Source organism: Vanessa atalanta, chromosome 13, assembly GCF_905147765.1.
Source record: "Vanessa atalanta chromosome 13, ilVanAtal1.2, whole genome shotgun sequence".
Classification (NCBI taxonomy): Eukaryota; Metazoa; Arthropoda; class Insecta; order Lepidoptera; family Nymphalidae; genus Vanessa; species Vanessa atalanta.
Window position 1 is genome coordinate 6,233,224 of NC_061883.1, and position 22,686 is coordinate 6,255,909.

A 22,686-nucleotide genomic window follows, 5' to 3' on the forward strand; every position below is an offset into this window, starting at 1 on the left:
CCCTTAGTAAATGATAGTGCATGAACGACCTAATACTAGACGCAATCGGTTCGATAAGCAGTTTAAAGGGGGAAAAATACACTCAATAAATGTTTCACAATTCGTAGTTATCGTATTGAAAAGCGAAGTACTAATGTTTGAGGCCAAATCACTAGCTAATGTTACCAATCCGAGAATTTAGATCGGGTGCTCAAATTGACTCGACTAAAAAAACGATACACAGCGATTGCTGTTTCCAATCGAGTTTAACACCGAAGCAAATTGTTGCTTATTACGTTTGAATGGTTATTTTTTTACTTGTTTAAAAATATCGCTTGGAAGTTGACGCCGCTTATAAAAGCAATATTACTAACTCAATTGCAATATCATTTAAAACATTGTTTTCGATTGCGGTATTTGAAAAAATTATTAAATTATAAACTATAAACATTATCATCGTTACTTATCAAAGGTATTTAGTTTAGATCTCTAGATAAACATTGAATTGTCTCTTTTAGTCATCATAGATTTGACATTCGAAAGAAGAAGACGCAGATTTTTTTCAACCCCTACATTAAAAGGTAAAGGTACACGTATATATCAGTATCCGTGTCACAATCACCTAATTTAAATAATGCATGTATTGTACCGTAAAAAATTAAGTATATATGCCATATAAAAAAACTAAGTCAGCAAGAGAAGACACCAAAACATTTTATACAATAAAGAAAATATTTTCTGATTCGATTATAATTTAAAAGACATGTATATATATATATATGTAGGTAGAGATTTTCATAAGGTAGATCAATTAGTTTAGTCGTGTTTTGCGAATGTTGTTCTTCAAACATTCATACAGGATTTACTGATGAGTAGTTTCAACTTACCCACATTTTTTAATAAATAATTTTTAAAATTAGATTTTTTTTTTAAATTTTTTAGTTTCTTTTTTTGAAAAGATTTTAGATCAATGAAATCGCGAGAACAATTTAATTTATCAGAGCCACTAAATGAGTTTGTGTTGTGCATAATTTAAATATTTAATTTATTAACTGAAAAATTAGATGGATCGTAAGACCGAAAGAAGACAACACACAAGAATCCCATTATTTGGTAACCACGATCGTGAGTTGCTAGTATAAAAAATAATAATTCAAATATTATTTCGTTTGTGTAAACACAATTCCCTTAAAATTAAATCTAAGGCTAATAATTTGTCCAAACCGCAGATAGAAATAATGATTATAAAATTACTCGTAGGTATTTTTAAGCAGAGATGCGTTTGCGCAAGGAATTGTATCTCAGAGGTCATTCACTAAGTATTTGTGAACAGGTAACAGGTATCTGCAAATAGAACAGCTTTTAGCACCATATTTGTATAACAAGCCATAATCAGGTAATTTATTTGTTTTAAGTTATGAGTTAATGTCAATATCAATTACTTAAAAGAGATACAAATAATAAAATAACTACATTATTTATATAACAAAACAAATATTGGCTGTATACAAAATACCTTAGTCTGATTAACAAGACTTTATTTTATTACTTACATTTTAAAATGTATCCACAGAATATCTAAAAGTAGAGTTATTTTTAAACATATATTTAAAGTTCAACATTGCAACAGTTGCAGCTCGTGGGCGCGGCGCCCGCGGCGGTCTATCTCCGAGCAAATTATAATTTCAAAATATCCCATCGATTTATGCGAACTCTCATCTGAATAAACGCTGCTCCAATTTAAGATACGTGTGTATCCTACCTCTGTAAGTCGATTGAATAATCATTTTTAAATACATTCAACTTCAAGAGAAGTTCATTCAAATATTAACTGATTGAATTTAACACACAAAAATAAAAAAATACAGAAATAATACCACAAATTAAATTTTATTTTTGAATATATCTTTTTTCAATTATGTAATTGTTACAGTCTAAGTTCTAACTTTAAGATTGTTGTAAAGATATCATATTTAAAATTCGAAATGAATGCATATAACCAAAAGGTTTAAGTAGGTTCCGAGGCATACTAAATAACTGTGAATTTATAAGCCCAAATACAAAATAATTTTATTGGCTTAAAATTGGACTACAGGACTTCGGAGTCTGCAGCCTAATATTTTAACACAGACTAAAACACACTTATTATAACAAATATTGTCTATTTGGGCCAATTCAAAACACGATTTTTTTAAAGTAATGCTTTTTAAATTTATAAAATAGAATATATATATATCAATGTTGATTCGATCCCGTTAACTGTTTTTCGCTTAGTTTAAGATAAATGTATATTTTCATTGAGAATAATTACAACGCAAAACAGTGGTATTAAATCTTACAGGTTTTTTATCAACAAAAAAAATTGGACTGAGCGGCGCCAGTTATCTTTGATTTTAAATGCCATTTAGATTGTATTCCGAGAATCCTTTTTAATACAGCAATAATTAAAAAAAATCCTTCAATTATTTTCAAATCAGATTTGTATGGAAACCTTCTTTGATTAATTGAGCTTTATCATTAACAGTATTTATATTATAAGGAACCAAATTCGTGGCATGTTGCAAGATTAAATCAGCTTTAACAGGTACGGGTTGGTATGCGGTCGCCCTTATCAGAGCAACAAGTTTGCCTTCAAAATGCTTCAGATGACCTCTGATAAGAGCAAGGAACTCACGAAACAACTTGATGCAAGAAGATTCTATACAGAAAAAAAATATATTCACTTAACTATCTTTTGTGCTACCAAGGAGGCGCATCAAAGGATTAAAACTTTAAGTATTTTCATATAATCTAAACATTACCGTTAAAACATTTGTATATTTTGTTTAAAGGAAATTTAAGAGTACACCGATTTCTTTATAGCTATCTTATATATGTGAATGCGTCTGTGTGACGTTTTTGTTTCCGTGTCAGCTTTTTCATCATATTTACATACGCACACACACTCACAGTCACACTTACACACAGATACACACGGAAATGGACATATATCACGATTGAAGCTATACACAAAGATATAAAGCAAATCATCTTATTTCCGTTTCATTCCCACCTCAAGCTATTTATATCATTTGAATGCGATTAAGACGGTAATTCCAAATGTCAAGTACACATAGATTTTTTAAATTCGCGCGTCGTGAGAAATTCTGTGACTTTGTATTCCTTATTGGAGTGGCATGATGGTATGAGCGTCAATACTGACAAGACAGGAAAGTTTTTATTTCTTCCGGGAAATCCAGACTTTTGACATTTCTAGGGCGTTATTTACATAATAAAATTAAAAAAAAAATCTAAGAAACAAACAACAAATAAAAAATCTATCTTACTAATTCAACTTTCATAAAGACTAGTAACCTCATAAGGAGATAGCAATTCTAGACAGGTTAAACAACTTTAGTATCTAGATTTTATAATTATCATAAACATCCGTCCATTAAATCAGAATATTATAATAAACACAAAAACAACTGTATGTTTGTTACCTCAATACGACTAAGCCATCAAAGAAATTCACATAAAGGGACCTAGATACGAAGTATCAGAATTGACGCAGACGAACTCGCGGGAATCAACTAACATTTGGTAGGACCAAATACAGTTAAGTGATTATGAATGAAGTTGTTTAATTTTTGATTTAGAATTACAACGAAATGCTTTAACGTATAAAGTCAAACTTAAATAAAATATATTGGTATCAAGTGCTTATTAATATGCAAAGCGTTTTATCACTTAAAGAGCTGGAATCCAGAACGAGTGACGTCAGATCCACAATGCAGTTCCCAGGCCTCCATTAGCGGCTACAAGATATCGTTCTCTGAATAGAATCGATCCTTGACACTCTATCAACATGTCTCTCTGATAAAACTACGAGTATGAGTACTTGTTACTTTCTTTGGTTAGCGTAATAAGTGGTTGCTATGGCAACGTGCGTTCGAAATTCGAATAAGTATAGCCGAAGTTACAATTTTTCATAATAATCTAAAAGAAAATGCGACACAGAAATAAATATAACTAAAATATTTACCTCTTCTTATTTGCGAGAAAACATTACATAAAACTCTAGAAACATTTGTATTCTCAATCTCGCTCTCCAATTTCTATTAAAATTTTACAGCCATCGTACACCTTAAAAGTAATTTTCCCTCTTAACTTAAGCCTTTTGACGCATTCCTACGCGATATAACAAAACGTTTTTAGATCAAAAGTGAATTGCAATACACTTTTACTACTTTATCTCAATAATGCCATTATAAACTAAGATAAATTAAAATTTGGTTTCCATTACTGGTTACATAAAGGAAAATAATAAATGCACTTACATCATGCGTAGTGTCCCCTCGATGTATTCTTTCTTCGGTTTCGCGTACGCGCTCTGTGACGTTTCTGGTTAGCACGCGCCGATCCTTGCTCTCGCGCACCTTGCCATCAGGATTTGCGACGACACAAGATGTCACGAGAACTTTTGCACCGGCTGGAGCAATTGTTCCGTCAGGTGCGTCCTCCAACGCTAAGGAATGTATTCAATAAAATTAAAATTATTTAATTTTATCCTTGATCATAAACATAATCCCGTTGAGTGCCCTTCTCCGGTTCCTATTTTCGAACCTCTGGTTATGGTATAGATTTATGACTTCAATGTAACGCTTTTATATTCAATAAACATTTTGACATACATGACATGACATGATTTGTTCGAAACGGTTAGATAATGACATTAACTAACCGTTTCGAACAAATCATATTCAAATTACACTGTTATATCTATATACAAATATAAATTAAATTCATATTATAAAGGAGAATGTTTTGTGCGCTCGATTTTATGAACTCGCATAAAAATATAATCAAATTAGCGTACCGGCCGACTTCGCACGGGTGCAATTTATTAAATTAGAATGATATGGTATAAAAATCGAAAAGTTATTTTTTTTTAAGAATTGTATCATTAATTTCTGAGGTTACTCCTTACATACAGTAACTAATTTTACCTCTTTATAGCAGACAATACTTCCATTACATAGCAGACAATACTTTAAAGCTACAGATGGTTAATTTTGGTAACAAATGTTAAAGGAGACCATAGAGTATATATGTATGTGCAAATATAGGTACACTCTCTGTTCCCACTTGGTATTCGATTAGAAGGCAGAAGGAATTACACACAACAAGAGAGATTAAAGATGGAGAACCAACACCTACACGTGCTTTCCGAGGCATGGAATTTTAGGATTTTTTCCAAAAAAAAAACTCTAGACCCAACAAGAGATGATAGTAACTTGTAATCGGACAGAATAATATCTTGGTGTTATTTATTTTTCTAAGAAATAAAAATGTCGTGTCCGTTTATGTTAAATAATTTTAAATGTTTTACGTTAATAAGATAACAGGTGTAATACACACACTTTATACACTGCTGTAATATTTGTAGCAAAGTATTTCTTCATTATAAAACAACATTAAGAATTTTATTTTTAACTTTGTTATTTGAGCTAGTATTTCTTATTAAACCTTAATTTACCTACATAATCTATACTATAATTATAAATGCAAAAGCAACTCTGTCTGTCTGTTGGTCTCTCACAACCGAACCACTGAACTGAATTTGATAAAATTTGCTATGACGTATGCTTGAACTCCAAGGAAAGACATGAGCTTTTTACCTAACGACCACCCCTAAAAACGCGAGTGATGCTAAGGGCGATAACTAGTGAAAAAATAATTATCATTGCGCATCCAATAATAAAAATATAAAAGGTAAGCAAGCGTAAGAACCAAAGTCATACCCAAGGCGTTAGTCCTGCATGTTGTTAGTAGTTTGCCAAGCCCTTATGCAATTTAAACACAGCACCAACCCCGAGTAAATAGCATAAAGACAAACGAAAGAAGCTGACGTCTTTGAAACTTACCTTCAACAGGTCTGGTAGTTTCATCTCCTTCAGTGAGTTCATTTTCATCGCCTTTCTGATCTTCTGGTACTCTATGCTGAAAAAGGAAACGGATATTAAATTTGGATAATATAAAAGACGATATGTATATAATTGAAATGAAAACACGTTGTCGTCGTATATTAATAAATTTTAATATTATAATGTTATAATACCATATTTTATTCAGATTTAAGGCAAATAGATCAGTACTTGATTCAAGATGGATTTCGGATATTGATACAAAACTAAATATAATAAAGTGTATTATATTTATGTGTCTGTCTGTTGCTCTTTCACGGACACAACACTTTATTTGCAAAAAACTGAACAAAATTTGGTATGAAGCAAGCTTGAACTCCTGGGAAGGCCAAAGGCAAGGCTATTTTATGCATAACACCGCCCGATCAACCTCTAAAACGCGAGAGAAGTAGCTGGCGGCAACTAGTTAAAAATAAATAATAAATAATCCTATGTTCACTCATTATATATGTACATATTCCACAGCATAATTATGTAGAACACCCACATAATTTTATTATATTTGGTACAGACGTTGATTAATAATTTTCATGGGTACGCCACTCCGAGGTACCGGGCTCGATTCCCGGCCGAGTCGATGTAGAAAAAGTTCATTACTTTTCTATACTGTCTTGGGTCTGGGTATATGTGGTACCGTCGTTACTTCTGATTTTCCATAACACAAGTGCTTTAGCAACTTAAATTGGGATCAGAGTAATGTATGTGATGTTGTCCAATATTTATTATTTATTTATAATTGTCTTATTTATGAATTGATCGTCGAGAACTGTGACGAATAGTGACGTATGTTTCAATTTACGATTAAAAGAACAAATTATAAGAATATCCTGGTGTTTTTTGAAACATAACATTACATTTATTTAATTAGATATTCGATTAAAAATCTACCGATTAAACAAAACACACACGAGTTTATACGTCAGAGGTGTCGAAGTAAGTATAATTGTACGCACCTCAGTTTGTTGGAAGTTAGTAGTATGCGTGTCTTCGTTGACAGAGGTAGAAATCTTTGGCCCGGAGTCGATGAGGATGCGTCCGTCCTCTAGCACCAACTCACGCTTCACCCGCGTCGCTATTTGTCGCGTGGTCGTCACCTCGCTCGTTTTACGAGTCACCCATTCCTCTGAAAATACGTTATTTTTATTTTTATAACCGTTACTAAGACGCGTACCTGTTATTATTATTAAATATTCCAGTTTATCTTATGTCGTTTATCGAGGAATACTCGAGATGTTTCAAGATAATATCCAAAAAGGTACCCGTAGTCCTTTATAAAAATGATGAACACCTTTCGATAAATAACGTAATTGTAACCCAAACATTTTAATAATAATATTGTAGATACTCGAAACGAATAGGGAAAGAGTACCTATTGACTAAATTTTCTATCTGTTTTTCTCAGATACGGGTAGTTTATAGTTTTTGAGGAAAAGTGGTGAGGTTTAAGCAAAATATATATTAAATATTTTGAAGAGCTCATAGTGCATTGGTCGAATCTTACCCAATGTTCGCGGGTTTATACCAAGGCAAACACCAATTAAATTTAATGTGTATAATTTATGAAAACAACGTGGATGAAACCTGTGTCTAATTTCACTGAAATTATACCACATGTGCATACACCAACCGGCATTAAAACCTTAAAACCTTCTCCCAATTGCGACTTCGGAGTTCGGCTTAACTACTTGAGATACATTTTAAAAATAAAATTTATATATAATTCATCTCACCTTCTTTGGTTGTGGCTATTGTTTCTCCCGGCTCAGCCTATGAACAAAAAAAAACAAAGAATTAACATCTAAACAATTTATTGCTTTATAATCTTCGCTAAAATAAGTATAAATTGGCGTTACTAAATAATTGTGTACACAGAAGATAGAGCGCCATCTCTTACCGAGTAGCTAAAACTATTTATATCGAAGTCTTCATAGTCAGGTTGCTTAAAAGAAGTGTAATGTAAAAGTACTTGCGGCCGCCGCTTGATGGAGCCATGTTCACTTAACGTAAAAACTGTCACCATTAAAATACATAAAATTGAAAAACAAGTTTTCTACTAATTTGCACTCACTATTAAAATATTCACAAATCGTTTATTGATCTTATAAAAACACACATTCCTTATGAATCATATAAAATAAACAATATATATGCGAATTAATAAACGTTGAATTAAATAGCTTATAAATGATTATATTTGTTAACATATTAAAAGAAAAAAGATTGGATTTTTTAAAATAAGATTAGCACAGTAATTAATTATTCGCGTGTTCAAACACCTAACCGATATTTGACTGAAGGCGAACTAAAGGTAAGCTACAATACAATTAGCAAATCAAACGGATTAACATTTTCTTTTGGCAGTCGTCAATAGGGCTACCGCAATCAAACAATTATAAAACATATATTAAAAATGTATGTAGCTAAATTAGATTTCGGATTTACAGAAAACGACGAAATAATAAGATTAAACAAGAATAAATTTTAAGTTTAAGGGACATACTCGTAAAAATACCTACTCTAGTCTAGAGCTATAAATGGTCGAATTCATAAAAATGCAAAATATTTCTGATTGTAGTATAAAAAGTTAAGAAATAGTGACTAGGCAGTGACTACCCTGATGGAACATACTCGGTGTATCGTAGAAACGTTTCTAATTAATATTATAAATGCAGATTTAATGTAGCAATATTTATATTATAAAAATGAACATAGTCTGGGACCTACAAAAACCCATATAAGAACATATACTGTACATATAAAATCGTTCAAGAGACGTTCATAATTCAAGAAAATATTTTACACACAAAAACTGAATTTGAATAATGCCGGCAACGCCGTGGTTCCTTCGACAAATGGCGAATTAAAAAAAAACAATGCCAACCCTAGCAACATATTGCAATACGTATTCCAACAGTAACGCGAAGCTTCCGGTGGGATCGCACGACTGTATTGAACGCTTCGCTTCATATTAAACACCTTTGATCATAAACATATGACATAAACTATTAACAAGGCAATGTTTTATTAAAATCAAACATTCGACTTCCAATATGGTTAAATATATAATATTACTGAAGTATTTATTACTCAAAAATAAATTACGTTTCATTTACTTGAGCACTGAGAGAACTTAAGCATTTTTATTCATCGCTTTACAATTAGTTTACGATTTTAAATATTTTATTCCGACTTTATTTACATTATTAAAAGAAAGATATTCAATAGTTTAATTCCACTATAATAAATCCACCCTCAAATTAGCGACACCTAATATTGAAAATCGAAAAGGAATGTCCAAATGTCACAGTGTATAAAAATCGGTACGTAGGATCATTTATTTTATTTTAATGCCAATGAGGTGCCATTTAATTATTCACGATATTAATAGACAATGTAATAGCAACTAAGTTATATAACACGAAGTAGTAGTTGCATAGCGAGTCACCCAAAGGAATAAATGCAACCGATTTTGTAAGTTATCCTGACAATTACAACAACGCGTCTCACGTGACCTCCCGTAACTCAAACCATGGGTACCACCAATTATGTATAAGAACAGTTATTTAATATGGAATGTCGTGAAATCTTTTGATTGACAGATTGAAACCTAATTTTTAAACTATGTCGATGGCTGTTATGATTGAACGTAGAAAAAGAAAGCCATATGTACATCGTTTGACAATTCTTCGGTCAAGAGGGTGAAATTGTAGATAAAAGTTTGTATGAAATTTCGTCATTTTTGACATTAGTATCCTAATCAGTATTTATGCTTGTGTTTAAATTAAAATATAATTATTACAGTATTAAAAAAAAAACATTACCTACGAGGGATAAGTAAATATAAGAAACAATAAGGGGCGACCTTTTGTATGGATATTCGTAATTTGTCAAATTATAATCGTTGAAATAAATAATGTGTCTGAAGTATTAATATTAAATAAATATATTGTTATAGCAAATATATTATGACTATTTATTTAATCAGTTTTCTAATTGTTAAAATTGAATATTTAAATGTATATTGATAACGTTGGATATATTATTTATTCAGTACATAAGAATGGACGATGTCTTCTTACCGTTTCTTTTTTCATGGCATATATTGGCGGACGAGTGTATGGGCCACCTAATGGTAAGTGGACCATTCCTTACATCGCCAATACGCCTCCAACCTTGGGAACTAAGATGTTATATCCCTTGTGCCTGTAGTTAAACTGGCTCACTCACCCTTAAAACCGGAACACAACAATACTGAGTACCGTTGTTTAGCGATGGAATATCTGATGAGTGAGAGGTACCTACCAAGTAAAAACGTTTTCTACCACGATTGCCCTCCTCAAGGGAGAGTAGTCTACTGTGCAGGACAATTTATAGTAGACAAATGCTTGCAGAAACAAAAAACACTCAATAGTCTAACTCTCATGATACGACCTCACGGTATAGACTCAATATGACCGAATAGGGTTCATGAGCAGGACTAACGCTTTACATCGTTTCTGAGGCACGGGATTGCAAACATTGCCAACTGTCATATTCCAGGCTACTGTTTACAATTTCTAGACACAAAAAACTGTTGACCCGATCCCAAGTTTGAATCTAGAACCTTGGAGCCTGCGGCTTTGTAAACTAGCCATTATACCAACGAGGCAGACAAAAGAAAAATATAAGGTGTATTTAGTTGCATCACTTTGTCTATAAAAGAGCAATGTACGATAGGCATTGAGACCTAACGCATACGTTTAAAGCGTAATATATTAACTCTGTATTATAATCTTCAAATAGAAAAAGGTCTAATAATTAATTTTATATATAGCTAATGTCATGGGGATGATGAGCGATCTATCTGACACTACACACGTGTCACTGGCCGCGCCCTTGTGATGATCACCGCAGCGCAACGCGAGGCCGATGCATTGTGATGCAGTCAGCACGCATTGTTCATTGAATCAGGTCACGGTTTAAAAGATAAACTTATAACCATGTAGGAAACGTTTGTGTCCTCTTTTTTTCATTATCCTTGTACTCAGCAAAATAAATGCGCTTTGTTAATCTAGCAGTGAAAATCATCGAGGTCGTTACACTATGCAGAACTTCATCCTTTTAGTGATTACAGTACAATTTTTAATAAAGTACGCAACCAATGACAACCAGGGTGCAATTTAATATATGTCACATATAGAAACCCGACAAAAGCATTTATACTTCAGAAATGACATTAGCAGCCCGTAAATGTCCCACTGCTAGGATAAAGGCCTCCTCTCCCTTTGAGGAGAAGGTTTGGAGCATATTCCACCACGCTGCTCCAATGCGGGTTGGCGGAATACACATGTGGCAGAATTTCGTTGAAATTATACACATGCAGGTTTCCTCACGATGTTTTCCTTCACCGCCGAGCACGAGATGAATTATATACAAAAATTAAGCACATGAAATTTCAGTGGTGCCTGCCTTGGTTTGAACCCGAAATCATCGGTTAAGATGCACGCGTTCTGACCACTGGGCCATCTCGGCTTCAGAGCAATCGACTGCAGAAATGACATACAACAACATTTCTTAGGTCATAGATAATGTACCTACATGTTCGATCAAAGGAACGATCGAAAAAAAAATGTCGTTTATTTGCCTTTTACGAATAATATAATTTTAAACTTATAATTGTATCTATCGACTTACAGGAATGTATTCTTACTGTACGACTATTAAGCAATAGCATAACATTAAAATATAAATCAGATAACGTTACGGGCCATATTAAGACAAAACTGAATGTTATCTCTACCTGTACGATTGCGTCCGTTCATTTAATACGGGGTTCAGTATTGATGCAAAACGATTGTGCATTAATTAATATGTACTTTATTGTTACCATCAGCCTTCAACCCCGGTGATCGCCTGCGGCTACAGAAATCAATATCAGAGACGTATTGTGACCATGGATTTCGGTTAAATTAAAATAAACGGACAATCTTTTTCAGACAGTATTTATTATATAATAGAATTAATTATGTAATTAGGTCAAGCTACAAAAAATAAAAAAATATTTTTTTTCTGTAAGGAAATAGCAAGATTTAAAAAATATATATTTAAGGGTCATTTTGTAAGGGGTGGTTAAAGTAATCTATTTACGGAAAATAATGGCTTATAGAGCTTATGAGCCATCTATTCACAAATGGTTGTTAGACATACATTAATCATAATTTCAGCACGTACAACCCGCCTGACCTTCTCCTTATCAATTGAACAAGAAAATCATTAAAAATACAAACAGGTGAAACCTTATTGGACCTTAATCGAATTCAAGGCCGCGTTCATCGTTTAAATTCCACGTTTTCCATCTACTGAGTCATATTGGTTAATGCAGATGTAACCTTTAAAATACTTTAATGGAAAATTTGAAGGCAATCAAGTCCCTGACATTGCCAACGCTCGACAGATGATGGCGCCACAGATAATAAGTATCTTGTCATGATTCTTGTATTATTTTTAAATTACACAAAAATTACTCCGATATATTTTTATCAGATCTATGGAAAAAAAAAAAATTATATCCGTTCGAAAATATGGTTATCCTAATCGCATGACTTTGAAACAATGAGTTTAGGTTTGAGATTTCATACAATCGACCACATGTTAACGATTATTAATAACATTATGGTATTATACATTTATTAAGAGCCGAGATGGCCCAGTGGTTAGAACGCGTGCATCTTAACCGATGATTTCGGGTTCAAACCCAGGCAGGCACCACTGAAATTTCATGTGCTTAATTTGTGTTTATAATTCATCTCGTGCTCGGCGGTGAAGGAAAACATCGTGAGGAAACCTGCATGTGTCTAATTTCAACGAAATTCAGCCACATGTGTATTCCGCCAACCCGCATTGGAGCAGCGTGGTGGAATATGCTCCAAACCTTCTCCTCAAAGGGAGAGGAGGCCTTTATCCCAGCAGTGGGACAATTACGGGCTGCTTATGTTTTTATGTTTATGTATTATACATTTTAACTGATTGAATAGGTAATTTTTAAATACATATTATTAGGTTTATTATTATTATTAGGCCATAATCAAATATTTATTTATATAAGGTAGTTGTTGTAGATAAGCCACGTCTAACCTACTTTGACACAAAGCTTACATAACCCTACATAGCCCTGCTCCCCCGCTTGGTACGGTTAGAAAAAGAATAAAACAATTAAATATTAACAGATAAACAAAAAAAAACTTATTTTTTAGGGCAATACTTCAGATCAACTCACCGAATTTTCATCTCAATCGGATGAATAGAGCACCAACACACACTTTACGTATTAAGAAAATTATATAAATTATGTAAATATGTAATCAATATTCCATTAAAAATAATTTATTTAAACATGAATAAAACAGGAGCAACTGTTGAAGTTTATTATTAATTCGTAACAATTTACCAATCTATATACACTTATTTCAAAAGGTCATTCTATATCTGGAACTGGACGTTTACCAAAAACAGTAGACGTAAGACGCACCTTGACTGTGACGCGAAAGGTTATGAGAAAAACACTCATTCAAAACTAAATTATGGTTTTTTTTTATCATAAGTTTTTTATGAGGGCATATGTATACAGGCAAATAGGCATGGGCTGATAAGTGTAAGTGTTTGGCTAGAAGTAAAATTGGTCTTAGATGTTATGTTTGCTCACCCTACGAACTTGAAATACAGCAATCTAGACTCTATACTAATATAATAAAACTGTCCCATTTTATTTCAAGGACCACACTGAACCGAATTTTATGAAAAACGAAGACATAGAGGTCTCTCTATGTCTATAGATATTTATGCCTAGCACCCGACGACCAAACCCTAAAACGCAAGCGAAGCCGCGGTTGACAACTAGTACCAGGTAATGTGTTTGGTTGTAAAATTGGATGTGGCGTATAAATAAAACATTCACACATACGTAAAACTGCGTGACCACATTTTTTTTTTATTATAATCTTTAATAAATTCTTTACACATATAATTGAAACCTCCTTTATTTTTAATTCCATTGTATATATATTTTACGTGATACAGGAAGAAAATTAAACATTTATGATTGTATTAAATAAACATTGGGCATCAAAACATCTCAACACAGTGGTTCTTGAATATTGAGTTGGAGAAAATTAAAAAAATATATCTATTAAAATAGCAGAAAGTGACTTTAACATACCAAAAAAAGTTTAATATAGAGACAAACTGGCTATAAGCAACAATTTAGAAACACACACAGGTGTGTGTCTCCTAGCAGTTAAAAGCGAGAGTAGAAAATTGGCCCAATGACCTAAGTGTTGACCCTTACCGCAAGGCCGTTAACTTGTCGACGAGAATGACATAATACAGGAATTACTTGACGAATACAAATGCCTAATAAAATGCACAATGCTTGTTTAAAGGATTTATGTCCATGTTTTGATTTTTTTATTTGTTTTCTTAACTATACTTGACAATTAAAAAACCTAATATCAATTTTAAATAATAATAAAGTACGTTATATCAGGTCATATTAAGTTCTAATGAAATAATTATTTTCTATTGTTCATTTAATAAATACCAACTACAATCTATAAATATTTATATTAAAAACTTTCCTTCTTTACGAAATAAAAAGAAAATATACTGATATTACAATATCCAAAAAACAAAAGTTTTAATAGAATCTTTACTAATATTACAAATGCGAAAGTAGCTCTGTCTGTCTGTCTGTTGCTCTTTCATAACCGAATTTGTTGAAATTCGATATGAAGCAAATTGAACTTCGAGAAAAGACATAAGCTACTTTTGTATGCCTAATACTTGACAATAAATCCTTAAAACGCAAGCGTTGCCGTGGACGACAACAAATAAAAAATATATCACTATAAATCATAATGACAATATTTAATAAATATATTTCTACATTTATACAAGATACCTGTAAATACGTGATTGAAATTTATCCTCATAGCCTTAAACAGTAAATAAGTGGTCACGTCCTGTTGCTAATAAAATCAGGATCCGTTTCACGACTATTCAGCGATATTCATTTCGTAAGATAAAACAGAAAATATATAATTTGATACCTTTATACTACAATTCCAGGTTGTATAGTAATAAATGTATTTAAATTGTTGTTTATTGTCCACCTGATGGTGGGTGGTCACCATATTGGCGTCCCAAGAAATATTAACGATTATTAGATATTTATTTACATCGCCAATACGCCACCTAACTTGGTAACTAAGATATTATTTCCCTTGTGCCACATTGACTCACCCTTCCAACTAACACACACAACAATACTAAGTAAAGCCCTTACGGCACGTACATTACACAAAACATATATTTTACTAAGAAATAAAATTATAGGTTTGTTTTTAAATATAAATTACAGTTTTAATTTGTTGTTAGTTTTTGTATACTAATCAAATCAAATTAAAATACTGTTCAATTGTACAACAATAAACACAAACATAAGTCACATTCAAGAAAGATGCACAAGAGGCGACCTTATCGCTAAAACAGCGATCTCCACAAGGCAACCTTAAGAAACAGAGGTAAAAAGAGTAGAGTAATTAATTTAAAAACATATAAACAATAAGGCAAACCTTAATTGTTGTATAAAATGTTGAAATACTTTTGGTCAAAAAATATATATGATTTGTTTTTTGTTCTCATAGTCTATAAAATATTTAAAAAGTTTGACTTTTTTTTTTATAAAAATAAAAAAATTCGTGCACGCCGTTGTAGTTCGTCGGTTTATTAAATACCCGTTGTCCACTACACACGAACAATGCACCTCGTGTTATTGTCTTCATAAATGGTTCGTTACGCGACCAATATCGTAGCTCGCTTTGTTCTACGTAACCATTGATCGGCTATACTGATAACTCATATTGACGTACATACATTATAGTTAAGCGTGACTGCATTGATGCGTTTATTCCTTATTTTTTAAACAAACAAAGAATGTTTTATATTTAGACCTCACTGCGAAACGAAGTCTAGATGTTATTACTTGTTGTTTGATGGTTGTTGTTTATGTGTAGGTATGTGAATGAAAGTAAATATAAAACCTATAGCGTTACTTAATTAAAATAACTAGTGTAATACCGATGACTCACTCATATATACTCATATAAAAGGCAGTAAATGAGTTTTAATATTAATTAATATACGTACCGTGTTACAGCAATATTTACTCTGTGTGTAAAAGAATTACATTTCAATGTGTACTGAATTTACTTTAACAAAAGTTCACAATTAAACATGAAACATGTATGGTATTATTGATCCTGGCAATTTTTTTTTGCCCATGTGCAGTTTTGAATCATTAGTTAACAACAAACTCAGTAATTACTATTTTCGCAATATTTTAATCAAATACAAAAATATATATATATCCAGCATGTAAGTCAACAAGTACTAGCTCAACGTTTTTATCACCTATATAACCTTGGGTTGAATGAAATACTTCATTTACTAACGTTTGCTAAATAAACGATTAAAAATATCCGTGGAATTTTATTAAAAAATTGTATACCTATGCCCCAAAAATTATTTATTGACTTTGCGGAGTCTGAAACTTGGCGTTACAAGTTTACTAGCAAGCTTCTCGTGTTTGTTTAATGATTATTACTGATTCTATCAAAACGATCAATGTTATTGTGAATATACTTAACATTATTGTAAATATAATGCGACGCAACTATAAGTATTCTAGCTTTATTAAAAACATACCGAAGGAAATGTTAGGGATAGTTCAAGGTTATATATAGACCGAACAACTCGCTTTTGTTAAATAAAAATAGATTCAACATATACCTTTACCTGCCTGACCTTAGTGTGACATAGGTTTTCCCGGAATAAATGCACTTAGCCACGAGTCAAAAAGTAAAATAGTTGTAAGTATAAGTAATTTGAATGCTTATTTTCCTACGCTGCTTTTAAAACAATTTGAATTTACGCAGTTAAAACGATATATTTATATAATCATAATACATATATGTATATTTTTATATATAAGCGTGTCCTTACACGTAAATTAAGATAAGATTTATGCATATTTTCTGTATAAGTCTATTGTTTTGACGACGTCTTGCCGCGGCGCATACAAGCCCAGCGTGGCCCGTTAACCTTGTTCTTGACTATTTACTTTGTTTATTTACAACAATGAATCAGAATTTATATTATTATGTAATAAAGATAAATACTTCTGGACCTATATTTTGTTTTTTTGTTGCTTATTTCTAAATTGTTTGATGATGTTCATGCATTCTGTCGTGTTAAGTCTCATTAACTTGTCGCTGAAACTAAAGATGTCAAAGGTGGGGGGTGACGTTACAATTTCTATCTAAAAATTTGGCATAAAAGAAAGATTTTCTCTTAATCGTATCGAACAGCGATCGGGTAATATCGGATGTTTTCGTCCCTTTTAATAAATACTTTGATAATTATGAGAACATTAATATTTAAAATTTGAATTTAGAACATTTTTATTCTATTTTTTTTTTAATTGTCTATCTTCAATCAACGAATCAAAGCAACAAGCCCTGTTAGATTTAACATCGGCTCTCTCGCATGAATGAACAAATATCGCATGTCAGTGAGTCAGCCGCAATGCGATCTCTACTCCAAGGCGCTGCCAAATAACCGTTAACTAATAATGGTCTATAATAGTCTTGTTAACTTATTTACATACACATATATCGTTACATAAACGATTATTAACAATGAAGGTGGAATTATATAAATTTGACAAAGAATGAGTTTCTGCATACTTGTATTCTGTTTATATATTGTTTGGCAGATAAGTGATTTACAGCAGCCTTATTTATCTGACATTTTAAAACTGTGTTTTATCACTAAAAAGTTTTTATTGAATTTGAGTCTTTATTTTTTTTTCTTGCTCTTGTTGTATTGTAAAATTACTTTGTTTTTATTTCTTTAAGCTATTATATGTTGGAAAATTCGGGACACCTGTGACCATGACGTGACGTCGCATTGTTAAGCCCTACATACACTGCGAATACAAATATTTTATGAAAAAATAATTTATTTATTATATTATTTAAGTATAACACCTCGCCTTATTGCCTCCACTGGTGACAGGAGGGCTGGTTCGTTTTTTGGCCAGAGGATCGGAATTGCAATTCAACGGGGAAATGCTGCTTGCATTATTGCCACCATTCCACGCGGTCAAGATTTATACAGTAATTATTTTTAATTCATATTTGTAAACATTTAAGTACTTAATGTTAATAATTATTATTTATTGTATTTATATAATTCTTATATATTGTCACTGCTGTATTTGCTATAAGAGGTATTTATTTCTATTTGTTCTTTCCTATAATGTATTTTTTTTCTTAGATGTTTAATTTATAATTTTAATTAGTTTTTTTTTATTTTTGTTCTTGTAATTTATTTGTTTCTTTAATAAGCACAGTAGTATTTTTTGTCTGTTTCTTTACTATTTTTTTTTGTTTTTTGTCTTACATGATGAGTTAGCCTGTAAGAGTGTTGTACATGGTAATATTTTATAAGACTGGATATTCATGTAGAATTAGACACTTTGTATATCACGTTGGCTTCCCAAATAAATAAAAATATAAAAAAAAAAAAAAAAAAATATTATAATCTTTTAAAGTTTTTAAAAAAGTATACTTTCAGTATTTGTTCAAATATTTGCGAGTAAATGTCGGCAGTGTAATCAATACGAATCTCAAAATACACTTTTTGTTGAGCCATATCACGTAACATTTGATTGACTGGCGATTTTGATAACGTTAAAATCACGAGATTGATTACATTAGACTCAAATTACTTGCTGTCAAAAATATAAAATAATGACCATTAAGAAGCTTATTATGATCAAGTTACGACGATTATTCAAAAGTAGTTTCCGCCCGCGATTTCACTCACGACTGAATGGTGTTACGAATTATTTCCTTTTCACGGGGGAGACCTTATCTTCGAAATTACTTGAAAAAGTAAAAAAAAAAAACAAACAATCAAACTAACATTGGCATTTATAATTAAACTCCCCTTTTCGCGGTGAAAAAAAAGGAGAAGTTCACGAAAATATTAACCTATAACCATCTACTGACGATTCCGAGTCGATAAGTCATAACCTGATGCCGATTCGTTCAGTAGTTTTCACGTGATTGTCGCACAAAGAATATGTTCGAAGATGACTGGAGTAAATTTCGAAATTTAAACTCGCTCCGCAGGGGGCGAGCGGTAGCCGCCGTTATTAAACACACTTTTGGAATATGTTATAAATTTATAATTTGAATTTGGAACAATTTATAACCGTTTTCTTATTATCTATGTTTTACTTATTTATCTATGTTTTATCAATTATTCAAAGCCATATATACATAAGTATTATGTTTTGAAGGTTTTTTTGAAGAAAGCTATATAGGAATTTAAGATACCTATCATATTTTTTCGTTGAGCCACACCATACTTTTCGTATTATATTTCGTTGTCTACGTTGACATTGTTTTGTAACTTTCTAATGTGTTTTTTCACATAACATATTTTACCGCCACACAAATACTTAATATAATTGTGGAATGTGTTCCGATTTGAAGGGAATATAAGGGATAGTAAAAATTTCTTACGATGGCGTCCCATTTTAGGCCTTAAAGCCTTACCACCAATACTAGTAAGTATTATATGTATATGCGAAATAACTCTGTCTATTGCTCTTGTCACGTCCAAACCAAACTTAACTTAGCCGAATTTGATGAAATTTGGTTTGAAGCTTCTTGAACCTCATGGGAGAACATATGCTAGTCAACTCCTAAAACGTGAGCTAAGCCCTGGGCGACACATAGCTATAATATATAAAAAGTCTACGTTAACATAACTTCGTTCATTTCTACAAAATGAACTTCTTTAATTTATGTAATAAAGGTAAAAAAATCTTAGATGTACCTATTAAAAATGGCGAAATAATATTTGGCGAAATGCGGTAGTTGACGTGGAATTTACATAAAACGGCGCTCCCACGGAGTAACAAGGTGAACCGGGCTATTCTTAAATTGTCAAAGTTCGTTTACATTACGAGGCCACGATTTTTCTAAGCCTCGAAAAAGTTTTTAGCAAGCTTATGTTATGCGTATAAGTGATTACGCAACTATAGTTTAAATAGCCTTGTTAGGAAACGGTATCTATTCCTTGAGACAAAATCAAATACAGACGAGGAAATATAACCTCAAAACGATACATACAAATAAGATTATCGATATAAAGTTATAGAAAATATTGACTATCCGCGTGTAGCATTCCTATTATAAATAGTGATGGTTATCCTGGCATACCCAGGCATTCCATATCATTCTAAAGATATACTATTATTAACTGGTGACTTTACTGTATATTCATATCGCAAAAACTAAAACAAAAATTATATTTTGGGACATTTAAACAAGATATATTTATAAAAAAATATTTTTCTGATGAATAATTATTTTCAATAAATCAAACGAATCTATATACCCTACATATATTTATATACATGTGTACTTCCTACTACGCTAAGGAGCAATAAATAAACGCTAACCTATCATAATAGCTAACAAATCATAAGAGACAGACAGGCTTAATTTAAATTTTAACCATTTATAAAGTAACAAATAAGAACAACAGGTGTAGGTATCCTAAAAGTAAAATGACTACGAAACTTTATCGAAATCATTGAGTAATGTGAAACCTATTTTAAAGTAAAATACAACAATATATTATTATCAAATAGCATATTACAATCTCATAGCTTATCAGTTAAATGTATAATAACATTGCATTTATACTAGATAGCACGTTACGACTCACGGGGCGGCAACGAAACGTTTATCGCAGCCAAAACCACGCGGAAGGACTACATACCATTTATAGTTGTATGCATATAACTTATTTACCTAACTTGTTCACTTGTTTTCAACTGAGCGATGCTGCAAATACAATGTAACAAACATATCCCAAAAAAATTGTATCCATTTTTTTTATATGTCAATATAATTCATAATTTTAAATTCAATTGTAATTATGTAAATAACATAGTAAGTATGTATATTCATTAATAATATATAAGGAAATAATTTGTTTTTGAAATCACGTAAAGTAAACAATTTTGTTATACGACCTTTTGAACTAGTAGTAGCGCAGTGTGACGTCAATATTTTTTTTTCGTCGTTCGACAACGGACACAATCTATTCAACCATGGACTGTGAACATGGTGTACTATTCTTAAATTGTCTATGTTCTATGTGAATGGAATTACGTAACCAATTCAGTACTTACGTGAGATCAATGCGCAATACATCGACAATAGATTGAGTTAAACAATGAACTGATTATTTTATTTATAATATGGATTGATGAATTGCCAATTACGCATAAGCTGTCTGATTTTTTAGACGTTTTATTGGGTTGTAGTACATTCAAAATATATATTAAACTTCAAAAAAACCGTGTCTCTGGTTGACTGATAAAGTAAATTATATCATTTTTTTAAATTACTAAGTAATACTTATGTATAAAATCAAACCTTTTTCGTTAAAATATTTATATATTACACAGAGTATATTGCAACGATAGTGTATTCAAAATAAAAAAATAAAAATCCCTTAACCAATATCGTGACTGATAACGATTGGAATTATCGTGAGAACCAAAATGTAATATAGTTCTATTCAATTAAAACGTCCTTAATAATATAATCAAGGTGAATTCGTATACTTTACATGCAAACTATTCACTTGTTTCTCAATATCAATAAACGATTCGTATCAAAACAAATATTTATTAAGAGCAAATAAAACGAATCGATTCGATGAAAATCGATGAATATAAATCACCACTTTACATTAACACGATGTAGACACAGTTAATATATGTTATATACACAGTATTTTACACTTTCTTGGATTAAAAATTTATTTTTTTAATTTTCTAATTGAATCCGCGAGGCCGCGCGTCAGAAGCTGAGAACTGCAATAAACTACTAAGCTATTGTATGCAGTCGGATTGTACTACACGTCCGTTTGCCTTGTTATAGTCATTTTCCATTCACACAATGGAGCAATCCGTTTACTTTGAAAGAAATATCACGTAAAAAATATAGTATCGTATATGCGAAATGTAATTCGAAAAAAAATATACTAATGTCTTGTAAGAAGGTCAATACTAAGGCGAATCGTATAGTTTGATGCCCTTTGTACGAGCCCATCTGGGTAGATGCCAACATATGTTCCACCAAACAGCAATATTTACTATTGTTGTGTTTCGATTTGAAGAGTCAGTGAGCCAATGTAACTACAGGGGACATAACATCCTAGTTCACTGTTCGAGGGCATTGGCCTTGTAAGGGATGTTTAAAATTTATTGACAACAATGTCAATGGTCGACAGTGTTACTTACGATAAGATAGACAATTCGTATGCCTGTGTGAATAATAAAAAAAAGGTACAACGAACCACACAGCACGCTTTAACCCAATTACAAAATTAATTTTATAAATATCAGTCGTTCCAATAACGGAAATCTTACGTAAATCCAACAATTTATGAATATTAAGTATCGATTAGTATTTCGCTATGTAGCTCTATCAATGTAATAATGACTAAGTAATTAATGCCACTTTTTTCTATTGCAAATAATTGTTACTGATTCTTATTAAAACATTAAATTCCATGTTCTTTAAGTGTATTTCAAGATAACCTACATAAATTA

General features: G+C 31.6%; 1 protein-coding gene across 2 annotated transcripts in view; it reads right to left on the bottom strand.

Annotated features, from left to right (window-relative positions):
- The window catches only part of LOC125068146 (zinc finger CCCH domain-containing protein 13), a 112,662-nt gene that overhangs the window by 68,096 nt on the left and 21,880 nt on the right, over window positions 1–22,686 (bottom strand). Inside the window, exons 1-5 of one of the 2 annotated variants that reach the window (XM_047677175.1) lie at window positions 7,840–8,013; window positions 7,676–7,712; window positions 6,899–7,068; window positions 5,886–5,961; window positions 4,299–4,486 (exon numbers count right to left, since the gene is read on the bottom strand). In XM_047677175.1, the coding sequence (XP_047533131.1) occupies window positions 4,299–4,486; window positions 5,886–5,961; window positions 6,899–7,068; window positions 7,676–7,712; window positions 7,840–7,965 (597 nt within the window). In that variant the 5' untranslated portion in view covers window positions 7,966–8,013. Of the gene's footprint in view, window positions 1–4,298; window positions 4,487–5,885; window positions 5,962–6,898; window positions 7,069–7,675; window positions 7,713–7,839; window positions 8,014–22,686 lie in introns of those variants that run through there. The other variant, XM_047677176.1, reaches the window with a different exon arrangement.